This window comes from Mchenga conophoros, linkage group LG6, assembly GCF_057382185.1.
Source record: "Mchenga conophoros isolate Kocher_MC1m ecotype Shallow Benthic linkage group LG6, M_conophoros_male_GT1.1, whole genome shotgun sequence".
Lineage (NCBI taxonomy): Eukaryota > Metazoa > Chordata > Actinopteri > Cichliformes > Cichlidae > Mchenga > Mchenga conophoros.
The window spans coordinates 36,651,256-36,673,329 of record NC_140531.1 but is presented as its reverse complement, the minus strand read 5'-3'; the positions used below and the strand labels follow the sequence as shown (position 1 = coordinate 36,673,329).

The window sequence follows — 22,074 nt, the reverse complement described above, 5'->3', positions numbered from 1 at the left end:
ATTTCTTTGGTCCTGGGGAGGCTCCTTGCTGTTTTCCCTTTGCTCTCCAGGGCCCTGTGGACATTGTTAACCAAGTTTGTTTTTTTTTGAGGGCTCTCCAGATAAATAAAAAAAGAGCCACGTGGTTTAAAAAGTCGTTGTTGAATGCTTTTGTCCGACCCAGGTTGCCTTGGAGTAGGGGCACCTGAGTTATTTGGTTAGGCACAGGACGACGGAGTTAAGTGGGACCGTGCTAGTATTCCGTGTGCAGGCGCTGCTATCATTGCAGATCCGGGCCTGGAGTCCTCCTTTTGTGCCTACTGTTGCCAGGTAACTAACCCCATTCTTACTGAAGTAAGTGTCCGGGTCAATCGCGCTAGAGGGGGTTACGGACTTAGATCCCACCACCCGCTAGTCGTTCAAGGCAGCCTGTGCGCCCTTCTACCCCTACATAGCAGGGCTAGTAGCCCCTCACATGAACAACCAGGTTCCCACCCACCGTGCAAACTCCTGTTTTCTACAGTTAGAGAAATGGTCCCCAGAACTCCTTTTATCCACATTTGAAAGAGATACACATATTTACACCCAAACACACAAGTTTACAAGTTTAGTGAGTATTTTGTGAGGTTGTATGAAGCCAACTGAAAAGTCTTCTTTGAGCTCAGGCTTCTCTTTGTCAGTGACTCACAGACACTGATATGATAGAGAACATCTTGGCTGTGCGTATTAGTCTGATTGTGTATGTGTGTGCATGCATGCAAACGTGCATTTGTGTATGTTTGATATGTGTGTTATCTCATTAGGTTGAAAAATGGTAGTAACACATACACACGCTTAGTTCATCCCTGAGGCACAGCACATCTCTCTGTCTCCTACTCTTCTCTCTTGCTCTCTTTCCATCTCCATATACACCCTATTTCAGCATGTGGTTCATCTCCCCTGACTTAAGCTGCTCTTCCGTAAGACTGGTCTGAACATGTGTATTGCACATTCCCTAAAATTTACTTAAACACACACAAACGGACACACGAGAAAAACAGAGAAAAGTCGCATTAGCTCATAAGGCAATGGGTAACCGCTGAGCTAGACAGCACATGTTGACTACCTTAGAAGAGAAAATCTACTTAACTTTGCCAATGCAAATTGAGTCAGAGTCAGGATGCCTGTAATGCAACATACAGCATAAAACATTCCTTAAAGGTGCACACATTTATGTACATCTCTCCTTGCAAGACTTCAAGATTCCTTCCTCAGGCCTTAAAATATTAATATTTTAAGCATTATTTTCTTGCTAATAACAACAGAGGTACTGAAATGCAGAATAAAAGATCCAGAATTAAAGAAAAATGCTAAAATATTAATTTTACAACTTCAATTAGACTTCTCTGCAGAACTTGGTTAAAGTTTGTTGCTCCTTGTATTAGTTTAGCTTAACTTAGCTAGATAAAATGTCTGCAATTAATTTTCTTGTATGCCACATTTTTACACTAAAAACAGAATCATGTTTCAAATTGTCTGAGTTACACTATAGTATGATTCCAATTAGAGTCATTGCAACCAAAATACCTACCAGCCTGCACAAGATTGCCAATTCTGGTTTGAGGATAAAAGTGTTATATACCATTAGCCATAATGAGCCCTCAGTCAGCTTCCTTTCTTTCTTTCTTGTTTCTTTTTTTCAGAAAAAAGAAAGAGGCAAGCATTTCAATTAGTCAGAGAAAAATGTTAATGCGAAAGCTGTAAGAACCCGATATATTGTGTTTGTATTATATATGTATGTTTATCTTGTTTGGTTATTTATTATTTATTTAATTATGGAAGTACCTTTATCCTGAATCCCTAAATCTGATGTGTGGCGACTGCACCATGCATAGAACCTATTGTCAGATTAAATCTGTTATCCACTATCGTTGACTAGACTACATATGGTTGTAGTTAGTGTGTGTTATTTCTGGCTCAAGAAAAAGAAAACAATTTTGTTTGTAGAAAAACATTACTTTCTGTAAATACCAGCTATTTCTCCAAATGAACTTGAACTAAGATGAATCATGCAGCACTGGTACAAAAATGATCACAGTTATTTATTCATCTATTCATGTTTAGATATACACAGTTAATTTCTTTGTTGGATCACAGATTCATTTGGCATGTCCTCTAAAGTCCCATAAATAGTGGACATCAAACCCAGCCAAACAGGATATGACCTGACTAATTTGAATAACATTTCAAATTATCAGCCATCCTGCCAACTTTAAACTGTAAATCTCTATTCATGAAAATAAATTGCATAAAAGATAAAAAACAGTTTTAGATTTATTTCACATTTTCTTTTTTATTATACAGCTTCTGTAATCCCTAACTAATTAATTTTGTGTTTACTTTTTTTTTTTTACCAGTAAATAAATTTAAAAAATATATAATTCCCTTCAGTATGGTTATCTGTTAAAACAGTTACCAGAGCTACAGGATGGTGTACTTGTTCTCAGTATGTTCATGGATGCCTGTCGCTGGGATCATGTTAACATGATGATTGATGATGCTTTGCATCGGTTATGAACGCCATGCTGCCAGTGGTGCACTTTGCCCCATAGCAGAACTAAGTGCCAGAGCATGACCTCTACCACATGCTTCCTGTAAAGGACCTCAGCCAAAGCTGGCATTCTGTCCACCACGGGTACATGTTAGATCCATTAACTTTCCCAAACAAGCAAGAAAACCCAACTAACTCTCTTACATACACACACATATTTTTGGCAAAGCGAAAGTATTTTGCACAGCAGTGCATTCTGACTGATTCTGCTTGGGGAAAAAAAGCTTTTTATACTACAAGAAGTGCATAAAATCATTTCTGGGCAGCCATTGTTGGGAATTTTAGCGGGTTACAGTGAAGGTCCCTCTTACAAAGATACAACGTAAAAAGCTGGCTAAATTTTTTTTCTCAACCTTCATTGCTTTTCAGATATAATATACTGTATGCTGGAAGTGAATTGCATACAGTGTAATAAAAATGCATTCGCTCACCCTGACTGGTTTATCAGCTTCCTTCATCTCGTACGTACAGTGGGGCAAAAAAGTATTTAGTCAGCCACCGATTGTGCAAGTTCCCCCACTTAAAATGATGACAGAGGTCAGTAATTTGCACCAGAGGTACACTTCAACTGTGAGAGTCAGAATGTGAAAAAAAAATCCATGAATTCACATGGTAGGATTTGTAAAGAATTTATTCGTAAATTAGGGTGGAAAATAAGTATTTGGTCACCTCAAACAAGGAAAATCTCTGGCTCTCACAGACCTGTAACGTCTTCTGTAAGAAGCTTTTCTGTCCCCCACTCGTTACCTGTATGAATGGCACCTGTTTGAACTCATCATCTGTATAAAAGACACCTGTCCACAGCCTCAAACAGTCAGACTCCAAACTCCCCCATGGCCAAGACCAAAGAGCTTTCGAAGGACACCAGGAAAAGTATTGTAGACCTGCACCAGACTGGGAAGAGTGAATCTACAATAGGCAAGCAGCTTGGTGTGAAAAAATCAACTGTGGGAGCAATCATCAGAAAATGGAAGACATACAAGACCACTGATAATCTCCCTCGATCTGGGGCTCCACGCAAGATCTCATCCCGTGGGGTCAAAATGATCATGAGAACGGTGAGCAAAGATCCCAGAACCACACGGGGGGACCTGGTGAATGACCTGCAGAGAGCTGGGACCAAAGTAACAAAGGTCACCATCAGTAACACACTACAACGGCAAGGAATCAAATCCCGCAGTGCCAGACGTGTTCCGCTGCTGAAGCCAGTGCATGTCCAGGCCCGTCTGAAGTTTGCCAGAGAGCACATGGATGATACAGCAGAGGATTGGGAGAATGTCATGTGGTCAGATGAAACCAAAGTAGAACTTTTTGGTATAAACTCAACTCGTCGTGTTTGGAGGAAGAAGAATACTGAGTTGCATCCCAAGAACACCATACCTACTGTGAAGCATGGGGGTGGAAACATCATGCTATGGGGCTGTTTTTCTGCCAAGGGGACAGGACGACTGATCCGTGTTAAGGACAGAATGAATGGGGCCATGTATCGTGAGATTTTGAGCCAAAACCTCCTTCCATCAGTGAGAACTTTGAAGATGAAACGAGGCTGGGTCTTCCAACATGACAATGATCCAAAACACACCGCCCGGGCAACAAAGGAGTGGCTCCATAAGAAGCATTTGAAAGTCCTGGAGTGGCCTAGCCAGTCTCCAGACCTCAACTCCATAGAAAATCTGTGGCGGGAGTTGAAAGTCCGTGTTGCTCGGCGACAGCCCCAAAACATCACTGCTCTCGAGAAGATCTGCATGGAGGAATGGGCCAAAATACCAGCTACTGTGTGTGCAAACCTGGTAAAGACCTATAGTAAACGTTTGACCTCTGTTATTGCCAACAAAGGTTATGTTACAAAGTATTGAGTTGTATTTTTGTTATTGACCAAATACTTATTTTCCACCCTGATTTACGAATAAATTCTTTACAAATCCTACCATGTGGATTCATGGATTTTTTTTTCACATTCTGTCTCTCACAGTTGAAGTGTACCTCTGGTGCAAATTACTGACCTCTGTCATCATTTTAAGTGGGGAAACTTGCACAATCGGTGGCTGACTAAATACTTTTTTGCCCCACTTTATGTTTCACTAAATTCATTTATGTCATATACAACAAAATATTCCGAAAAGAGACATTTCACCTTCACATTGGAAGCACAGCACTACTTAATTACTGTAACTTACTGGTTAACGTGTTTACTTAATTTTATAATACAAATGTAATCAGAGGTGGAGAAAAGAGATGTGTAAAAGAGATATAAGAGGTGTGTGAACAGGGATGAGTAGACATGCACATATAGTAACTGGTAATGTTTCACAAATGCAAAAGGAGGAAAAAAAACAAGGTAGATGGTATGTGTTCAGACAGGAGGAGAAATGATGATCATCAAATGATGAAATGTTTCCGCCATGGCTCCCACACACATCAGCAGCCTATTTGTATCACTTAGGGCACGAAGCGCAAAAACAGAAAATACGCCTCTTCAAACACATTAAGTTAACTCACTGCAGCACTGGGGCAGGGGCCAGACACAGGCTGTGTCTGTCACACACACTGCCTCTCCACACCTTACTGATCTGATAACAGCAAGCAGAGACATTATATTCAACATAATATACTGCAACAAAACATCTGCAATAAAAAGCAGCAGTGCAAATGGTAACTGTCACCATTCACCCCTGACTGCTTTAAGGGGAAAATAGTGATTTAAACCTGAGAGAACTTTAACTGCCAGTTTATGAGGTTCTGCCTGACTTCTCATGTGCTATTGCAGTTAGGGTTAGGGTTTTCTTGCTTTGCGGTGCCATTTAAATATACTTTATCAGAACATGTCTGATCAGAAGTGAAATATTGCCATTAAGTAAAATCACTTTCTCATGGTTGTAATTACAGAAACTCCTGAACAGAAGTTTAAGTTAAATGTTTATTTTTTCTTCATTTAGAAACCGCAGTCTTTCAATTTAGTTTTAATCATGTGTAATTCCCTCCAACTACGACATGCGATACATGGTTTTCTCATGTATCGCCAACAGCAACATGTGACCTCCTAACCTCCTTTAATAACCTCTTTTCTCCCAATCAGTTCTGTTATGAGCCAAGATTATGCGCTAAGAATAACTGTGAATATGCACTGTACTCGTAGTGTTACTATGAGAGCATTTGTTAAGAATAGAATGGAAAAGGATTGAAGGAGTAAATGAGATTATATACCCCATTCACCCTGAAATCAGATTAAGAGCATTTTATTTATATGTTTTATTTTTTTACACACTACACACATATACATGCATTTCCATACTTCTGGATTAAGTTGGAGAGAAGAGAAAGTGGTTGATACGTGAAATAAATGAACATGGATGTAATTATTATTATTTCTATTTTTATTATTCCTTGGTTATAGACAAGGTGAAGTGTAGATTTTAACATAAAAACATCCATGGTTGATTGCCACATCTGTAAGACAATGAGGACGGCTGGTAACACATGTGTTACCAGCCATTGTCAGCAATGATGGACAGCACAGCTTGATGTCGGGTAAGCCTTGTGTTCTCACTGGGTTCAATTTGTTTTAATACTGCTGAGAACTGCCATTTGAATGGAAAATGCGTGATTACAGAGATCAGATTAGACTTACTAGGTCATGCAGGTTATTCAAAAGCAAACTACTTCATGAAACATCCACGACAGCAGTGACTTTCAGATCATTGGCTAGAGGCTGGCTTTCCTCATATTCAGGATGCAGTAAGTACTTTTGACTTTTTGCATTCTAAATAATAGAGATGCATTAAGACATTATATTGCATTGCATTTTATTATTGTAAGAAACAATAGTTATTCAAAATACTCAGGTTAGCTTGTATTTATTTAGCTGCAAGTTGCAAAACATTTTATCATAGAACTGTTTAGGACCATATACATACACCTCACTGGAGATGTTAGGTGTGTGGTCTTTATATTGAACTACACTATTAAGCCCACAGAGGTGTGTTCCAGATTACCTGAGACCAACAGTGCCACCAAACAGAGAAAACATTACTCACCAAAACTGTGCAAGCATCCAGTACAACCAAAGTGGCCTGTTCCAGGACAATTTCAGGTAAAGGTTATGGCACTGTGTCTGTCACCTTGGTCTGCTGGCAAATGGAAGGTTGGGGTCCATGTGTTTGTGGTGTGATACAGTGGGGTGCAATTCCAGCCACCTACAGCTGTCTGTATGTGTGCAGTGAAGCCTGAGATTAGATTTGACCAATTTGAACATGTTATCACACTGCTGAGCAGCATTTGGTGTCTGTGTGTTTGTGTGTGTGCTAAGCTGCTGAAAGTCCTGACTAATATCATAGGCAGTAAGGAGATTGGATACTGTCTGACTTTGTTTATTTCCTCCATTCCTTCCTCTTGGGAAATGAGGAAGGCTGCTGAACCATACTGTCTGATGAATGTTTGTTACATGTTCACATATCTGAGTTTAGTTTAACTTATCAGCTCAGGGTGCAGAGAAGGTTCTGGCTCAATTTTGTGTAGTAATCTGAAGCCTGAGCCTAGAAATACTATTCCTAAAACAGGGAATCTTTGAATTTTGCATTGCATCGAACATGAGTTTTGAAATGTCAAAAAATGTCATTTCTTATCTTAAAAAAAAATCTATCAATACTGGCATATGTAAATCAACATGTGGTTCTGGATGTCTCTATTGAAGCTAGGAGCTTGACACAGCAGCAAGTTAATTACTGTATTTTCCGCATTATGAGGCATACTTAAAATCCTTTAATTTTCTCAAAAATCAATAGTGTGCCTTATAACACTGTGCGCCTTTGTGTATGAATTCTGGTTGTGCTTACTGACCTCAAGCCGATTTTATGTGGTCACGGCGCTCAAAAATCTGTCAAAAAATGTTTTAGTACGACTTTGGTAAGCTATGTAGCTGCACTGCTTGATGGATTGTCAGAGCATTACGGCTACCATAGTCAGGAGCGGAGTAATCTGGGTCCAAAACTCTTTCCACTTCAGGTCCCAAAATTAAAACGAACACTGCGGCATCAATGAGAGGTAAAAACTGTCTAAATTCTTTCATCTTTAACAAAATTAGCAAGATTTGAAGTTAGAAGTTAGAAGTTAGCAGGAAGTTAGCTCCCTAGTTTCCACCTAAACTTGATATGGTATGTTCTAAATGAGAGATTTCTGAAAAAAAATAAAACTTACAGCTCTGCTATCACTTCCAACATACATGAAGACAGAAAACTAAACAACAGTGACTTTTGTAAGGTTACTGAAGTTGGACTAGCTGGTATTTAATGATGTGCTATGTCAGTGGTTCCCAAACTTTTTTCGCTGCGCACCCCTTTGTTTTACAGAAAAATGTTCGCGCACCCCCCCCCTCGCGCGCGCACACACACACGCACGCTCTAACACATCCTCCAACCACACACACCCATATTTTGCTCAATTGTGGTTTATTTCACACCTCAAACATTTAGTAAACAATTAAGCAAATACAAGTAATCTGCAGGTAGTATGAAAATAAACTACTAACTCTTTACGCTACACGGGTATTTTTTGAAAACGCAGCTGTTTCGTCCACACGTAAACGGCGTTTCGAATCACCGAAAACGGAGATTTTTTAAAACTAATTTTTTGCGTTTAGGTGTGGATGAGGAATACAGTTCGTCTCGCACCGTCAAAGGTATGTGCCTTTTTTCACGTCAGCTGTGCACCACGTTATTGCTTACATGAGTGGAATTGCAGAATGGCAGATAGTCAGATTAACAGTATTTTGTCTCTATCTTCAGGTTTTACATGCTTACATATAAACACGCAGTTACTGTCCCTCAATTTAGAAAGGCAGAGGCATCACGGTGTAATTATTTTACATGTAGTTGTTTTTTTCCTGTGTAATAATATTCAACATTGCTATCAATACATTTTTCAAAAAAAAATGCCTCTCTGTGCAAAATGGGTTTAAAAACATAAACAGCTGTGGGATACTGTTTGTCCATGATTTAGACAGGGGGAACAAATCGTGGCAGGATCAGCCTGATATTATTTGTACCCCACTGTAACTTTACTGTATAAAGAGCTAACATCTCCAAAATGTCAGGAGTAGTTTAGTCATTACAAGAAGTGTTTGTGAACTAAAAATCACGAATGTGGGATGCTGTTTGTCCGTGATTTGGAGAGCCCAGCTTGTGCTCCCAATGAAGGGAAAACCAATTCTGCAGGGGAGACCTACCTTGGCACTTGTGCAGGTGAAACCAAAGGGAAGATATGCTTCACCATATTTTCTAGTCTTTGGCTTAGAATGAAGTTGGTTTGGAAACATATTCAGCGATGCTTCATCTCCTGCTTTGCGTTTGTGTGGGCGCCCAATGGTTGTTTTGTTTTTTTCCCCTTTTCATGCTGCGCCCCCCCCTGCAATGGCTCTGCGCCCCCCATAGGGGGCGGGCCCCACACTTTCGGAAGGTCTGTGCTATGTGATCGCTAATGACACAGCTAGGATAATGTAATGTTAGCATAACATAAACACAGTGAAGCTGGAGGATGAATGCTAACTTTTTTCGACTCGATAAAAGTTAACATGAGGGTTCCCAATGGTTAGGAACAAATGCAATCACATGGCAGGATGCTATAAACGAACCAAACTTCAGTTAGGAGAACAACTGAGATAACCCATCCACAATACGAGGTTAGTCATTAATATACTGCAACAACATGGGAATAGAGCAGCTGCAAGAGAATTCAACATTAATGAATTAATGGTAAGGAAATGGAGGAAGTAAGAAGAATGAGTTGAGTAAAATTTGACTTATCTGACTGTTTTGTTTCCCTTAATGCGTCTTATAATCTGCATTATATGTATGAAAACAGACCCGTTAATCTATAGTGCGCCTTATAATCCAAAAAATATGGTACATTTAGATTTGTTCACAGCTTAACCTTTATGCTATGCTGAATGACTCTTGACTTCATGGATCTTACTGCACATGTGAAGCTTCATGATCTCACTGTCATGAAGAAGACATATGCAGTTAGGGTCATACATATTTGGACAATAATAGAATTATTGCAATATTGTCTGTATGACATCACGGTCCAGCAATCAAGCAATTCAAGTCATGCAGTCAAGATGATTGTAGTGCAGACTTTTATGTTTAATTTAAATGATTTAACGAAGATATTAATTGTTTACATTAACTGTTTACAGACATTTTTAAAGAAATTCTCCTATTTTCAGAGGCTAAAAATAATTATAAAATTAACAAAGTTTTTTAGTTTTGATAATTGTGTTTAATGCTAGACTAGGGCTGCCACAAACGATTATTTTGATAGTCGACTAGTCACAGATTATTTTTGCGATTAGTCGACTAATCAGAGCATGCATCTGCTCTTATATAACTATCATTAGCTTACAGCTTTAAGTGTTTAAGGTATGTGCTAATTAAAAATAAAGGCAAGATGATAGTTTATTCAATTTTAATGAAATTTGCAGATTGTTTCGGTGAAGTTTAATAAACTCCTTGCTATCTAAAATATAACAGGACACCGGAGTATATTCTCGAGCATTTCACAGTTCTGATAATCAGTTGTCTGCTTGACGTTTATTCAGCTGTGTAAAAACTATAACTTTAATCTCAGCCAAACCGATTTACTCAGGAATAAATAAAATACTAAAAAAAAAGCCAAACAATAACATTTTAAGTTATAACATATGTAGTGACTTACATATCATGTTTAACCCGAGTAGCGAAAGACGGCCGTGGGTTTGAAAACGATTTGCCCGGAGTCCGGGGTTCTCACCGGCTCTAGTCAGCTTTGCCCCCGGCTAGCTATCGAGGTAGTGGGGAACAGACGTTTGAGTGCTTTTCAAAATATGTGGTGTCTTGATAAACTGAGCAGATATTTGAGGTTTGCACAGCTACATTCTCGCTTGAAAATATGTTAAACGTTTATTTTGTGACCCAGAAAGAATAATAAGAGTAATATTAAAACTAAACTAGCTACCGCCATTGTTGGAAACTGAGCTGGGCTGCGCTATGAATTCTGGGACAGAGCTACTTCTTTTTCTTCTTCGGGGTTTAACGGCAGCTGGCATCTTTATACATGCAGTGCTGCCATCTTCTGTTTCAGTACGTTATTACACTCTTAAATCCTACTACTTATTCCTGCGTCTTTTGTGATCTTACAAAAGCTTCAAACGACGCGTCGACTATTAAATTAGTCGTCGACGATTTTGATAGTCAACGTAATCATGACTAGTCGACTAATCGTGGCAGTCCTATACTAGACAATGAAGCCTGGAAAATCATCCATTGCTGTGTTACCTTCCTTGTTGGCCTCTGCTAGGCCTTTACTGTAGTTGGCTTCAGTTGCTATTTGTTTGTGGGTCACTCTGCTTCATCATGATTGACTGATATTGTTGTATGCTTTCGATCATGAGGTGTTCTTTCCCTTCTCCATACTTCCCCCAGTCTCAATACTTAGATGTTTGTCTTCTGTGGTCTTTCTTGCCCTTGGCTGTTAATGAGCTACCCAGTGCATGGCTTTTTAAGAATATACCCAGTTTTGCTGTTTTGTCTGATAGATAAGATTTATTTTTCAGGGTAATGATAGCCTTTTTCAGTTGCATCAGCATCTGTCTGGACCTTATTTTAAAAGCACCAACGAAGGGCTACAAAAGTTTAGTATTTGGAATTACCACCTGATTTAAATCTCTGCTTAAATTAAAGCTGAAAGTCTGCACATTAATCACATCTTGGTTTTCTGTTTTTTTAAATCGACTGTTATGGTATACAGAACCCATTATTGGTTGCATTGTTCAAATACTTATGAACCTGATTGTGTGTATATTTTTCTAAATTTTGAACTCTTTTGTTAGAGCTTATTGTGAGAAAAAAAATAATATATTATTCTGTCAGTGAAATATGACATTTTATAAAACTGTGTGAACAATACCATAGAAGTCACTTGTGATTAGGCAGGCATATTAGATGACAAGCTGTCATTTCACTGACTCTTCAGATTGCAAAAAACAACCTAGTAATGACCACTTCCAGTCGGTTCCAGAATTCATCATGACTGATTGAAAATTCTGGTGGTAACATTTTAATCAAACTATATAATTTCATGAATTGTAGCATGTCAGCAAGTGAAATGCCAATAATTATTAGTCACTCCTTTATTTTTCTCAAAATAGTGATGTACACTGAGCATTTATGTACATTATTCAACGTAGAATGACTCTGAATGATACTGAGGCACAGACTACAAAGAATAAGACACTCAAGTTGACCAAAATACAACATTGTCAGTTTAAAAACCATTAAAAGCAACAGACAAATTCAAAAGCATTGCAAAAAGTAAACTGCCACATCCTCATTTTTAGCTATACTTGTCAAAATCATTCAGCAGAATTAAACCTTTAAAAAACTGCAATTCGAGCCTTTAGTGTGTGGGTGAACTTCAATATATTGAATTGTAAATTGCATTGTCTTTTACATTAAACAATTCTTGACATGGTTTTATTTCTTCTAATGCAACCTTTCAATTCATGCCTCATATGAACTATTGCATCTGTATGTTCCAACACGTTGGTAGGTGAGATGGAGCACATTTGTGATACCTTCCCACTTCTATCTGCATGGACATTTGCAGGCATTTCCAATAAATCCCAATAAATGTTTTGTTATCAGATCATCTATGATTGGATTCATATTTAAGCAAATACTGTACAATTTGGAATATGCTAGGACCGTGCACAATTAGAACACTGACCAATATTTAATGGAATTGTTCAACTTGGTAAAAAATGGATTTGTTTCTCTGAGTTAGACAGAAATATGTCAGTCAAGTAAGTTACCATCAGCATGTAGGTAGCTTAAGATAACTCCAGAGCACTGACTATAGCTCCTTTATTACACAGATGTGAAAGTGGTATTCATCTTTTGATCTGTTTGAAACAAATGTCTGCCTGTTCATTTAAAGATTATAAGACTACTCCGTGTTATTTTTAAAAGCATATTTGTGACATTTAAAGCAAGTAAAAACATCAAATCCCTGGTCACAGAAAAGTAGATTTTTGAATGCAGCTTAAGTTCGCACAAAAGAATTGGCAATAAAGCAACACTGTACATTTCATTGGCTTCACCTTTTGCTTCATGTCTATTATGACTGGACATAACAAACTGTTTACAGTGCTTTAGTGGCATAAAAGGTCGACAGCAGTTGGAAGCTGTTTGTCTGTACGTAGTGCATTGATTAACTGTAACAGCATGAATTCCATTTCAGTGAGTATTTCTGCAATCACTGTGTGGTATACTGTATGGTGTTGCTTCATTCTTCTTTAGTTTCCCCACTTAACACCATTTAAAATATCCAATAGCTTGGTGGAAAAAGGCTGTGAATTTATGTGGGTTTTTAAAATGGGAATTCACTCATGTCTTTTGCCCCCTGGAATCAGAGGACAGTCAGGGGGCGAAAAGAGACAAAGTTGAACAAAAATCTGTTCTATCAAGTCACCCAGTAATTCTTGTTACATGTTGTCACTAGAGATTAGGGAAGAAAAGTGTTTGCCTTTCACTGAGCATTAGAGAGTAAAATACAAAGCACTCACCACTACAAAAGAGTACTAAATGCACATCTCAGAATAGATTTCAAAATATTCTCTTTCTGTATTGTGAGTTTCTGTGTGAGAATACAAAAACATGTCTAGCTCACACAAATAAACAAAGATGAATTTACTACCCAAGGAAAAATTGCACTGTAAGTGAGTGTGAGTGATTTACAAATAGTGCATCATATGCTAACAAAACTATACTGTATTAACACAAGGGATGGATGTAATGAAGTGACACTTTAATAAACTGCCCTGAAAAGTTAAGTTTTCAGTCACAGAAAAGTTTCGGTAGTATTAATTTGTCGCTTTAATGTCATTTCAAAACAGTAATGTTGACTGAGTATTTTTTCCAGTGTCTGGTAAATCATTCCTATAGTTTAAATGAACTGCCACTGACAGACTGGGTTGCTGTGGAGAAGCAGAGATTGGTAAGATTTGGCCTGTAAGGCAGGGTTAGCAGAGGTATATTAACATTTTGGTGCCTACGTATTCTGTGTTCTTCTGTCTGCAGTAAATAAACCTTATAAAGGGCAGGCGATGTATTGCAGGTTTTCTTGATTGCTTAAACACTATAACCAATCTTTTGAACTAAAATTTCAAAACCATAATGCTATTTTTCAAAAAGCACACCCATTTCCTTGAACTATAAACACTATTCCCCTGCTTTAACACATGAGTCAGATGTGGGGAACTGTTACTGCAAAACTCTACACACAAATCCCTACATTTTTCAGTGCTTATACCATGTGGCCATTTAGAAAGCGCTTGCATTCAATAATGTTAACTTAAGTCAGCACAGCTTGAGCTCAATTAGCACACAATTAACCAAGTGGAAACACTACGAGTCAAAATTTATCACACACCAATCGGAAACTCATTCAGGTTTGAAACAATGGATTCAAAGAGATGCAAAGGAAGAGGTTGAGGAGGAAAAGGAGGTCTAGGACACCAAGGAGGAGGTGGAGGAACATAATTGGCCATTGGGCTATTGTAAATGTACCTGGTCAGCGTGGAGGGAATGTCACTCTGTGCGCAGCCATCAGCCAACGAGGGGTACTCCACCGCCATGCCATTCTAGGACCCTATAACACTATGCTTCTCCTTGCTTTTCTTGATGGTCTAAGACAACATATGTTCCAGCGGGACTACAGTGAACCAGCACAGCCAGAGCAGCCTCACTATGCTGTTGTTTGGTGTAATGTCAGCTTCCATCACACTGCTCTGGTTCATGACTGGTTTACCAATAATCCAAGGTTTTCTAACATCTTTCTGCCTGCATACTCTCCCTTTCTAAACCCGATGGAGGAGTTATTTTCGGCGTGGCGGTAGAAAGTGTATGACAGAGAACCTTATGTCCGTGTTCACCTCCTCCGGGTCGTGGAAGAAGCCTGCCTATACATATCAGTAGATGCATGCCAGCGGTGGATCAGGCATGTGAGAGGATTTTACCCCTGCTGCCTGGCCAGGGTCAATATAGCCTGTGATGTGGATGAGATTCCCGGACCTGACCCAGATCACAGACAGGATGCTGCAGGTGGAATAATGTTTTTGCTGTGTGTTGTACTGTATGGTACATGAATAAAAATGTGCCACTGTATTAGGGCTGGGCGATATGACCCAAAATTCATATCTCGATATTTTTTAGCTGGATGGCGATATAAGATATATATCTCAATATTTTTTTTAAAGTTTTAAGTTTTAAGTTAAGAACAAAAAGAGAGTTCTAGTCACACTGTGTCCCAGATGTCACACGGGCACTTTTATTTACATACAGCGTAGATGTACATGAAGAAATTACTCAAAAATAAATTATCAGCATTTATTAAATAATCATGGTCCATAAATAAAAGAAAACAATGTTGTTTTTGTGCATAACAAAAAGCTCACAATTGTGCAGTCAAAATGTAAACTAATAGACGCTGAGCGTAATAACAAAGAGACAGATTTCACAGCTGCACCACGTCTCTGAACAGGTGCCATTTGTGGTCCTTATACACACACAGTACGTATCACTCCGCGAGGCTCCTCCTCGGTAGCCGTAATCCTCCGACAATCCATCAAGTGGTGCAGCTCCGTAACTTAGCAAAGTCATATTAAAACATTTTTTGACAGATTGCTGAGCGCTGTGTACCACATAAAATCGGTTCGCGTCAGTAAGCACAACCAGAATTCATACATAAGGCGCACTGTCGGTTTTTGAGAAAATGAAAGGATTTTAGGCCGTGCAGCTCCTCCGGGCTGCATGTCGTTAGCGCGGTTAGCTCGTTAGCGTGGTTAGCTCGCTAACACGTTGACACCGTCCAGCCCCACGCACGGGGCGATCCGAGGTAACTCGCTAACGGAGATTTTCCGCTTTCATCTTGTCATTGCCTGCAGGTGAAGCTATGGGGGAGGGGGAGTTGTGTTCAGTGAAGGAGAGGCGAGGCCGAGTGACGTTGCGTAGAGACAAAAGTGGACGAAAGAGAGGCAAACCTGCGGCTCCATAAGTATAATTATAACGTAACATAGACTATATGATATAAACGATATTGTCACATCTTATATCTCGTATGAAAATATATCGATATTTTTCAAAAACTCGATATATCGCCCAGCCCTACACTGTATGTACATTGGATCTTTTGTTTTCATGATGTGAAAAGGTTTTTGAGGGGAAGAACCACAAGCAACATAACTTGACAGTTTTTGAAATATTGTTTTCAATTTATTGCACCAATGTGTAAGACTATGTTGTAGTGTGTGTGTTTTTGAGGCCTTGTGTCTGATGTCTGTGGACAAAGTTTGGTTTTTCAGCAAGAGTGAATGGTTTTGAGTGTAGAGCTTAATTTTGACCTGAAAATACAATTTTCGGGAAATTGAGTGAGACGTTATGGATTTGTGTTTACTGTTTTGAGAATACGAGCCATAGTTTCAAGAAAAGTGTTTAAGCAATCGAGAAAGACTGTAATATATATTAGACTAATAGCTCCATTTGTAAAAGGAAGAGTAATAATGAAGGTATAAAGAAATTATTTGGCTTTCTTTGTTGTAATGAATCAGATACAGTCAGGCTGTGGGAAATTATAATGGGCATTTTCACCTTGAGGGGACAACTATATAAATAAAATTGAGTTGAATTGAAATTTTAAATCAAATTTCAGTTAGCGAGGGAAAATGGTATATTTATCTAAAATGAAAATACTCAGTAGTTTCACACCTCAGATTAGTGAAATGTATAATTTCAGTAGATCTCAGTGAATTTGCTAACTCATTAAAAAATCAATTTCAGCTTAACCAGATTGCACTGTAAAATGTGGATTTATTTATAAAATACAAAGAACAAATGCATTACAAGAATACACCTGTAAAACCCTGTACTATATATGTAACTGCTGAAGTTGTTTAGGTAAGACATCTCTAGAAAACGGAGTGAAGACAGGATGTGTAAATTCTAAAATTAAGAGAAAAGAAAAGCTGCAAGGGAAAGAGTGAATTCTGATGAGACGTGACGCTCAAATGGTGGCAAGTAAATGATGTGGTGCAGCAGGGATACAGAAGAAAAGTGCATCAGTCTGACTTTCTACATCATTAACTACTACATGTTGCTTCAACTTCCTATGTACCTGTATGTATGTTGTAAGCTAAAGAGGAACCTTCACAGGGAAAAAACACATTACCCCAGCTATATACCAACAAACGTGTAATGAGAGGGGTAAAGGCTGGGTACTGATCTATGGTGATATCAATTCTAAATTAACTTGAGCTTGTGTGTCTTCACATAAAAGTACAAGAGAGGCTTGTGTGGTGCAGGTCTAATTGTGTCAGAATTTCTACTGTTAGTTTTTATCTGTCAGTGATGATAGAGAGCAGCCTTACGTAAAGTCTTTTGACACGGCTTCAATGAAATTGGGAGCTGACATGAGAATAGTGAAGGTGCAGATGATGGAGAACAGCGAGAAGGCCACCAGGCATAACCGGTCCACGACTGCAGCTGCAAATTTCCACTCGCTGCAGATTGCCTCCCCCTCGTCCTGCTCTCTGAAGCGATTCGCAATGTACTGCACTTCTTCCAAAATCCGGCAAATTTCGGGAATCTGCTCCAAAAGCAAAGTCCGTGTCTGGTCTGAGTGGATGTCAAGCTGGGAGGTACCGTTATGATGATTCCCTCCACCTCCATTTCCACCACCGCACACAATCACACCTGAATCAACACTAGGTGGAAACACAGGGTTGTCTGTGCCCATTGAGTGGTAGCTAAAGTATAGGTTCATGTTTCCATTGGTTGTTGTTGCCTGAGTGGATGGCTGCCCTGGTATGGTGCTCATCTGAATGCTGGTGGTGCTAGTGTGGTGAGCAGGAGAATGGGAGTACTTATAAGTTGGAGGACTGCTTGAGCTCACTGGAGTTTTGCTTTCCTCTCCAGGCTTCTTCATACGGAGGAACCAAGCGCACCAGTTGAGAAGAAAGACTCGGACCTGAAAGAAAGAAATAAGAAAGATAAAGATTTAGCTGGAGGAAAGAAGGTGGAAAGATTGGATTGATATGTTAATTTACACTGGAAAGTGTTCCTTAGACTACCATGACCTGGATGACAGAGAATCTACATAGACAGTTTAATTGACACTTACCAAAAAAATAGTCTAAAATCTTCTAAAATGACTAAAGCTAGCAACAGAATTGAAACAACAGTTGGTATGATTTCATCCTGAAAATTTCTATTTCTCGCATTTATTTGGTGGCCTACCAAAAAGGCAAAGCTTCTTAAGAGAATGAGAGCAGGACTAAAAGGAAAAAATCAAAAGATAATAGAAGGATACATCAGAAATGACTTGTTCACAGCCACTCTTAAAATGTTGCCTCAAGTGGTAAAGGGTTTAAGAAAAGTTTTGCAGAGTATAGTTTTAAAAAGTACCTTTAATCATTGTGTAAGATCTTGGTGTCATGTCCTTACACAAACAAACTCGAAAATAAAATGGACTTATACTGGCTCAGCGGCTGTACCTCTATGCATTATGTTAGAGCAGTGGTTGTCAGGTGAAAAATATGATGTGAAACTAAGGAGAGTCAATTTTTTTTTTTATGGTTTTTTTTTTTTACTAAACAAAGAAGGATCTGTTATTGTTATTGTGCTAATGATGCGTACCCTTTTTGTTGCAAGAACTAACCTTTTTCAACTTCTAAAGAGGGGCACATCAAAGCTTGGAAACAGTTTTAGAGAGGTGGTTATTGAAATAATACTGTAATTAAATTGTCTCTTTTTTCCCCTTATTGAACTCACCCATTTAGGCATTTTTCCTCCGTGGGGGTCATGGTGGTGGAATTGCAGAACCAGAACAGTTACCACCACCGACAATCCCACAATCATCATGGTGCTAGCAAAATACTGAGCTGAAGAAGAATACGAACAAATCAGTATATTGCAATTTCAATAAAGGACACATGGCTTGTTAGTAGATATTGTAGTCTGTTAATGAATGATTTATTTATTTAAATATATAAGTGAAATGGTCATTTTAAAATTATTAGATTAGAAAGCATCATCACTGTCACCAAGTAAGGTAGCTGGTTGATTATTCAGTGAAGAAATGATCCCTGTCAACAAATCTAAGGTCATAACACCCCAGGGGCGGTTAAGAGGATGACTAACATCTTTTTTGTTAATGTAAAATGTAGCCAAAAGACATAACAGCCTTGGAGGCACTGGAAGACACACAGGGACATAAAAATGCATATCCTTTCCATGTAGGAAAGCATGTTTTTCAAACACATTCTGATGCAGCTGTGATGTCAGCGATTAAGTAGAAAGGCGGGCTAATGAAATTATACGTTTCCGTGTCACAATATAATTGGAATTGTATGATAACCTCTGATAGTAAATGTCAAAGACATTTTTGTCTTTTATCTATTATCTCTGATATACAGTATCTGTAGTGTGTTAAACATCTACTCTAAAAGGCGTGTTTTCTCTTGGCTTTGTTTTACATCACTGAGCTGCCAGATGATGCAGGGCAGCAGCCCTATCTGCAGCTTCTCCTCCCTTCTTAAAGTCTGCTGCCTTGTCTTCCCCTGTCTGCATCAGTATGGTCTTATGCAACACAACTGTTTATCTCCTACACTGAATATAATCTTCACATACTGCATCAGCAAGCAAACACCCACCCCACACTCTTTAGAACCCGCCCACAGCCACAACATATCAGTCCATCTGTGCAAAGAATGTTTTCTGCTACAGACTGCCCTGTGATGTGAGTATGAGGCATAACGATCTATTTTGACACTCTAACCTATTGTAGCCAACTGTCTCCTGGGTAAATTATTCTTTTCATCCAGCAACTTTCCATGGTTTTCTCTCTGAACAGTAAATTGAGAAAATAAAATCTCCATACTGACCCACTACCCTCACTGTGGCACTTTATACCTTTTCCACCTTTTGGGCAAGTCATGATATATTATAATTTTCTTACCTATTTATTGTAAAAACAATTCCATCAATTAAAAATAAACTAAAAATAGCACACATTTTAGCTCTTGGATGTTTGAAAATGGAAATATTAGATTGTGATTTAAATAACATTTTCTAGTGTTGGCATCCATAACCAATTTAGAATCACCAATTAACATCCATGTCTTTAGGTGGACACCAGAGTACAGTCTCTATGCACTACTGTGTAAATGGACTTGGTTAACTGATTATCAACAATTGCAATTGCTTCTATTAAAGCAGAAGTTTTAGCAGTTGACTCAGCAAATGAAGTGGTATGATAAGACCCTAAAAGAACTCCCCATAAACCTTGCAAAGAAGATTTCTTCACAATTATTTTAGAGACTAGTGAAGTCATATAGAAAACCAATCAGTGCTTCAAGTTATTGCTGCTAAATGTTGTTCTACAAGCCACTGAATCGAGGGATGTGCATACTCAGACTGCATAGGTTCCTGTGAAAACCTTCACAATTCACAATTGCTTTAATGTTGTTTTTAAACCAACAATTAAATAATTACCAATAAAAGCATTACGAGGAGCTGAATATTGTCTTACCAATTAGAGGAACTGAGTCTGAAGTGGCAGGCATGATCTCTGCTACCAGTAACATGAACACTGTCAGAGACAGCAGTACCGTTATGCCTAAAAAGGGCAGACACACATTAGATACATTATTTCATCAAACATCTCTATTGCTGTTAAATTGTGACTTGAGAGAACTCAAAATAAATGCAGCTGGTTGTCTTCAAAACAGGTGACAAAAGCTATGAATTTATTTTTGGAATATTTACTATCTTATCCACCGTCAAAGGAGCACTGTCTCATTTCTATTTAGTGCAGCCCTGTCTCACGGAATGGCATTTTGAAACAAGCTGGCATTTTCAGGTCCACATGATTATCTTTGCTGCGTTAACAGTGGTGCTTTTGTTCATCTGCTAAGGAACAGAATTCAAAGCAAATGCTTATTCAAAGCAATAATGTCAGCGCTAGCATAAAGCAAAGACAAATAAATGGGTAAGCAATTGCAGTCTGGTGGGCAGAGATGACCAAAGTAGGGGAGAAAGGCACATTTTTGTCTACATGTATGAATATAATCATGAATCATTGTCCCTCTGCGTGAAACTGTGTATCTGTGTCTTTGTGTGCAAGGATGGCCTGATGTGTATGTGATCCTCTGTACCCAGTGAGATCTTTTCTCCAGAGTCAGCAGGGAGCAGAAAGACCAACAGTGCCAGACCAGAGATGAGCACACAGGGGATGAGCAGGTTTAAGCCATAATAAAGAGTCCTGCGGCGCATAGTGACTGTGAACGTCACATCGGGGTAGGGCTCCTTGCAGCAGTCATAATACAGCTCATTACGCTTTGCTGGTACACCTGGGAGACATATTAAGGGGTAAAAAGGTGTCAGTTTAGAGGTCAAAAACACAGAATTATGAAATAATGGTCCAGTTCTTTCTTCTGCTTGACTGAATATTTTTTTATAAACAGTAAAATAAGCCAATAATGCACATTTCTTCATACTTCATGTATGGCCTTGTTAACAAAAAGGCATTAGTTAAAATGTAAATAAATACAGGCAAAATACTTGTAGAAGTATAATGTTTTACATTTTATGGAAAGCCAACTTGTACTTTTTATAGAAGATGTTGGAAACTTATGAATATGATAATAGTACTTTTTTCTTCTTCTTTCAATTTCTGTATTTCATAAATTTGTAGACTTTAACCAATCAGATTAATATTATTTTGTCCAGACTGGAATTTAGTTAATCATGTTGGGAAGCAGCTTGCTTTGAAAAAAACAAAAACAAAAGAAAATCAACTTGTGCCTAATAATCTCAAATCCATTCCACCTGTTTGTTTAGCAGGAAGTTATAATCAGTATAAAGAATTGCTCATACAGTAGAGACTGAAATAGAAGTTGCAAGTTCATGGCTTTAAAATGATAGCCATTTGTTGAGAGCAGTAATTGGCTTTTGAATCTGTTTGCTGACCAGCTGGCCATCTTTTCATCCTGTTATTGGAATTTGTTTGATCAAAACCAGCTTGATAACTTTCAAATATAAACTATTAAAATTTATGAATACTTCCACATCTATTTTACAGACAAACAACAGTTCCTGTTCCTTACAGCATATTTGAAAGGCACCTTTTGTACACAGTACTAGTTCAACGTATCAAAACAAGTAAGGGTAGACAAAAAATTAAATGAAAACAGTAAAATGACATTAAAAAGCAGTCACTAAAGTTTATTTTATGTTCAAGTTCATTTCATGGTGACTAAAAAGTGAAAATATAGAATATATATCTGAACAGTAACTCTGTTTTTGTAAAAAACAAATAAACAAAAACTAAAAGGAGCGTGTATTTATCTTTAGCTGTAATTTAAATAGTTTCAAATAAAATTATCTTTGGAGATTGTGGAAAGTTAGCTGTAGCTGCAA

The 22,074-nt window shown here is 38.3% G+C and overlaps 1 protein-coding gene across 1 annotated transcript in view; it reads right to left on the bottom strand.

Moving 5' to 3' along the window:
* Positions 1-11,717: 11,717 nt before the first annotated feature.
* LOC146573212 (neuronal acetylcholine receptor subunit alpha-7-like) overlaps positions 11,718-22,074 on the bottom strand; it is a 47,431-nt gene continuing 37,074 nt past the window's right edge. Inside the window, exons 7-10 of the mRNA XM_085277871.1 lie at positions 20,811-21,005; positions 20,186-20,272; positions 18,427-18,536; positions 11,718-17,623 (exon numbers count right to left, since the gene is read on the bottom strand). Of these exons, the coding sequence (XP_085133997.1) occupies positions 17,021-17,623; positions 18,427-18,536; positions 20,186-20,272; positions 20,811-21,005 (995 nt within the window). The 3' untranslated portion in view covers positions 11,718-17,020. The remainder of the gene's footprint in view (positions 17,624-18,426; positions 18,537-20,185; positions 20,273-20,810; positions 21,006-22,074) is intronic.